Below are 5,252 nucleotides of genomic sequence, written 5' to 3' on the forward strand. Positions count from 1 at the left end.
GTGTTGGTGTTAAATTAAGTGTTAAATTTCAGTGTTTGCCTTAATGTAGAGATTACACTTAAGACATTGCTTGGGCTCAGTGGCTAAGAAACCTGTTACACAGGTATCTAATCACTGCTTTGTTCTATGACTGTCTTGCATCAGTCAGAACTTAGGATAAAGTCTCACTCAGTTAATGAGTTGTGTGTTAAATGTATATTAATGCAAGCGTTACCACTATGTGCCTTAACTTCTCCATGAGATAAAAACTGATGGTAGAGTTGCTTTGACTGAAACATTCAAACAACAGAAAGCTTTGCCTGTGACAAGTTCTTAGAAGAGTTGTTGGGTTTTTTCCTCTTCTGTATACACTCCTCTCCAGGCACTCCAGGCTTTCTTGCAAATGTTCTCTGCTGATTCTTCTTTCAGTTGTCTGTGGCTCACTCAGGCTTCTGCCCAGAGCAGTGCATTAGCTATTGTGCAGGAGCAGAGTGAGGCTGACTTCACCTCTGAAGCAAAGCCCAAAGTCTCTTTTTCTTCAATTCACCAGGAGCCTAATCCTTTTCAAATTTGATGGATTTATGCCTCAAGCATTTATTTCTTAACAATTGAGTTTTAAACCCAGGGAATCCCTTCAGTTAGCTTATCTTTGTGCTCTCTGTATCAGTGCATAAAGAATTCTAAATGCAGAGGTAATCCAATCGAGCCTCTTCTCTTTCAAGATCTCCGTGTTGACCGTGGCAGACACAGTCAGAACCTGCTCACTGGATCAGTGCTATAAGACATTCCTGTCTCCTGCCACTAGTGAGACAAAGAGGAAGATGTCCACCTTCGTTAGCAGTATAAAGTCATCTGACAGCTCCACACAGCACGCCCTGGGCTTCCAAAAGGCTTTCCAGTTGATAAGGAATACAAACAATGGCACCAAACTCCAAGGAAGTAAGTCTTGTTGTGAAATCCTGAGTATTTCTGAGGCTTGCCAATGTTTTCTCAGTTCAGTCTCACTGACAGAGGCCAAAGGAGTGGAGTGGCTTGAATATTCAAATCAAAAGGGGGGAGGAAGCACATGTGTTTGTTAAGTAGCATTTACTGGTCTGGAATTTGCATGAGTGACTTGGATGTGGCAATTCCCTTCTAATTTGTGACACTTACCTTTCTTTGGAACTGGAATGTGAAAATGCAGGATTGAATTGTTTCATAGCTGAATTATTTCCCAAGTGTGTACATGGGATCCCTTCAAGGAAAACTGCTGCTTCTACAGGTTCATTTAATTATTGCTGGAATAGATTAGCGTGGGTAATGTACTTAACTGGAATCCTACAGAATTTGCCCCTGCTTTCAGGGAAAAGTCTTTATTGAGAATACCAGTTATGGGGGATAGCTTATGGAATGTCAGTGCCATGGTCTAGTTGACGAGGTGGTGATCACTCAAAGGTTGGGCTTGTTGTCAGAGGTCTTTTCCAACCTCAGTGATTCTGTGAATTTGACCTGACTAAATTTTCCTTCATCTCAGAATATCCTCCTGAGCTCTGCATATGCATTAGGAGCTTTTCCCTTCCCAGGGTTGGGGTTTCTCTGTGTGTTTTTGGTAATGAGGATGTGGTGAAAGATGTGGAAAAGATGGATATGAAATTGAGGGCTACGTTTGCCTGCCAGGAGGCTGTGCAAGGCAAATTCTGCGCTCTGAGTGCTCCTTGGAGTTGAGTAATGTTGGCAGTGCCTCAGCAGGGTGGAGGAAGCAGCTCCTTCTCCATGGGTTAGCCAGTTTGTGTAACACAGATCTCACAGCTTGGTCCTGTGCCTGCTCCAGTGAGTACAAATTGTTCAGTGTCCCAAAGGGCACCAGCATAGATGCTGCACACAACGGGAGAAGTAGTTCAGGAATTAAAGTGCTTTGGAAAGAATGGAGAAATACATTCCCACTCCATGTGACTTTCTTTGGGGTTATGAAATGGTGGTTTTGCTATGAAAGGTTCAGCCAACTTCTGAAATTTAGGCCATAGGTACAGTGAGACTTTTATCTATCTGGACACTGTTTGGAGCTCAAAGCTAGGGTTGGCAAGGGTTATTACCCTCTGGAAAAATGATGAAAGCAAATTCCTAGCAAATAAACAATAAAAGCAGTCCAGTGCTGCTGAAGCTGCCTGGGATGAGATGCATTAGTCATCAGGATTTATTCCAAGAACATCAGCTGTGGAGTCTTGCAGCATACTCCTACATATCTCCTGTATATCCCTCATTCCTGGGAGTGTTCCAGGCCAGGTTGCATGGAGCTTGGAGCAACCTGGGCTAGTGGAAAGTGTCCCTGCCCATGGCAGAGGATGGAATGAGATGAGCTTTAAGGTCCCTTCCAACCCACACCATTCCATGACTCTATGATTTTATGTTTGGCACTGTTCGTATATTAGGATTAGAAGGTTTTGGAATATTCTTCATTAATGTGAAAACACATATTTTTCCTAGGTTTCATATCAAACAACTATTTTGTGCCACAAACATCACACACAACTTCAGAAAGTAAATGCAAATGCCTTGGATTTAGGTTTTCCCTGGATTATGAAGACCTAATGTGTATACAGCAAATTTCAGAAGTTCTAGGGTGAGACACAATAAATAGGAGAAGAGGATATTTATAAAACTTGTCTCAGTTTCTTGTAAATAATCTTTTCATCTTTTTCAAAAAGCAAAATAAACCCAGAAAAAAATCCTATTCATTTCACTATTAATTTTCTCACATCCTGTTCCCAGAGAACAATGTGTGGGTGTGTCAGGGAAGCTATTGACATACAGCCTCAATCCCAAATTCACACTGGGAAAACTAGAAGGGAATTCCTGGAGGGTGTGAGGTGGGAGAATTGTGCCATCAAACACGTCTGAATTTCCTGCCTTGGGCCAGTTCCCATTGCTCACCCTCAGCACAAAGGGGCAGGGAATGCTCTGCCAGGAGTCCCAACATTCCCTGAAACTCTAGGGCAATAGGAGGGGTGTGTGTGTGTCTGTATATGTATGTGTGTGTATTATATATGTGTGTCTGTATTTTGTATGTGTGTGTGTGTATATATATATATACATGTATATACACACACACATATATTCTGCCCCTGTACTCGGCACTGGTGAGGCCACACCTTGAGTACTGTGTGCAGTTCTGGGCCACTCAGTTCAGGAGGGACATTGAGGTGCTGGAGCAGGTCCAGAGAAGAGCAACGAGGCTGGTGAAGGGACTGGAGCACAAGTGCTATGAGGAGAGGCTGAGGGAGCTGGGGGTGTTCAGCCTGGAGAAGAGGAGGCTCAGGGGAGACCTTATCACTCTCTATAACTCCCCTCCCTGACATTGTAGTCAGGTGGGCGTTGGTCTGTTCTCCCAGGCAACCAGCAGCAGGACAAGAGGGCACAGACTCAAGCTCTGCCAGGGGAGGTTTAGGCTGGATATTAGGAAGAGATTTTTTATGGAGAGAGTGATCAGGCATTGGAATGTGCTGCCCAGGGAGGTGGTGGATTCACCATCCCTGGAGGTTTTCAAGATGAGACTGGATGTGGCACTTAGTGCTAGGGCCTGTTCTCCCAGGCAACCAGCAGCAGGACAAGAGGGCACAGACTCAAGCTCTGCCAGGGGAGGTTTAGGCTGGATATTAGGAAGAGATTTTTTATGGAGAGAGTGATCAGGCATTGGAATGTGCTGCCCAGGGAGGTGGTGGATTCACCATCCCTGGAGGTTTTCAAGATGAGACTGGATGTGGCACTTAGTGCTAGGGCCTAGTAACCATGGTAGGGTTGGACTTGATCTTGGAGGTTTTTTCCAACAAGGTTGGTTCTGTGGTGGTCAGCCTGGAGAGAAGAAGGCTTGGGCAGAGCTTAGAGCCACTTTCAGTGCCTAAAGAGGCTCCAAGAGAGCTTCAGAGGGACTTGGGACAAGGGCATGGAGGGACAGGACACGGAGGAATGGCTTCCCACTGCCAGAGGGCAGGGACAGATGGGATATTGGGAAGGAATTCTTCCCTGTGAGGGTGCTGAGGCACTGGCACAAGTTGCCCAGAGCAGCTGTGGCTGCTCCCTCCCTGGGAGTGTTCCAGGCCAGGTTGGATGGGGCTTGGAGCAACCTGGGGTAGTGGGAGGTGTCCCTGCCCAGGGCAGGGAGTAGCATGAGATGAGCTTTGAGGTCTCCCAACCCAAACCAAGCAAACTCTAAGCCAGAAGGTGCTGTGGGGTCTGCTCAGGAGAAACAAGCCCAGTGCTCCTGGGTGGCTGATAGGCACTGAACCAAACAGATGTTTGATAAGTGCTAAGAATAAAAGTTTAATAATAAATGCTATAATTCAGAAGGCTGCAGAGTGTTTATCCCCTGCACATTGCTGTGAATCTCCCAAATGAAGCTGTTGGCAGGATGTGGCTGTAAGCAGCTGTGGGGCCCCAGCCCATGGCTTGCCTGAGTTCAGAAGCTAATGAACTTTCTGCACTATCTATAATTCTCTTTTAGATACTGATATGGTCATCATTTATCTCTCAGCTGGGATTACATCAAAAGACTCCTCTGAAGATGATAAAAAAGCTACTCTACGTGTCATCAATGAAGAAAACAGTTTCCTCAATAACTCAGTCATGATTCTTACTTATGCTCTTATGAACGGTGAGAAATGGTTGTCATTTCCAGTGCATGAACATTCCCTTTCCTTGCACAGCTAGTTTATTGAGCTCATTCAAATGCAATTCCAGCCCTTATTGGGAGCAGGTTATTAATGGATTTTGGCATGTATAATCCAGAGGCTGCAGCCAGATGTTGCTGCTGTGGTATATAAAACTATATGCCACTATATATGCTTATATATCCCAGTGCAGCTGCTCAGGATATAAAATCTTGTTGCCTGAATTGTTTAGTGGCAACTAGGTTGAGTTTAATTTGATAACTAGTGCAACTATAAACCTTCCTGACACTTTCCAGGGTTTCTGGTGCAGCAAAATGGGAATGTGTTACTTCTGTTCCAGTCATTAGTCAAGGAGCATGAATGTGAGCTCAGGCACAACCTGCAGTGCTTTCATAACCTGGGACCCAGCTTAAGAGTGAGGTTAGACATGAAGATCACATCCCAGTAGTTTGCCACCCTGAGCTTCTTCCAGCAAAGCATTTCCAGCATGAGGCTGTTTGTGGTATTCCTGAATATTGCACACAGGCTCTAGCCGAGGAAATTAATGCCTGTATTAAACTACTGTATCATTTGTCTGTAAATTTAAATACTCATTTGAGACTCATGGGTGCAAAAGTCTTTGATTTGTCA

General features: G+C 44.7%; 1 protein-coding gene across 1 annotated transcript in view; it reads left to right on the plus strand.

Annotated features, from left to right (window-relative positions):
• The window catches only part of CACHD1 (cache domain containing 1), a 68,060-nt gene that overhangs the window by 36,523 nt on the left and 26,285 nt on the right, over window positions 1–5,252 (plus strand). The window contains exons 7-8 of the mRNA XM_009069676.1: window positions 702–918; window positions 4,457–4,606. Coding sequence (XP_009067924.1) covers window positions 702–918; window positions 4,457–4,606 — 367 coding nt within the window. The remainder of the gene's footprint in view (window positions 1–701; window positions 919–4,456; window positions 4,607–5,252) is intronic.

The sequence above is a fragment of the Acanthisitta chloris genome, unplaced genomic scaffold, assembly GCF_000695815.1.
Source record: "Acanthisitta chloris isolate BGI_N310 unplaced genomic scaffold, ASM69581v1 scaffold12302, whole genome shotgun sequence".
Taxonomy (NCBI): Eukaryota; Metazoa; Chordata; class Aves; order Passeriformes; family Acanthisittidae; genus Acanthisitta; species Acanthisitta chloris.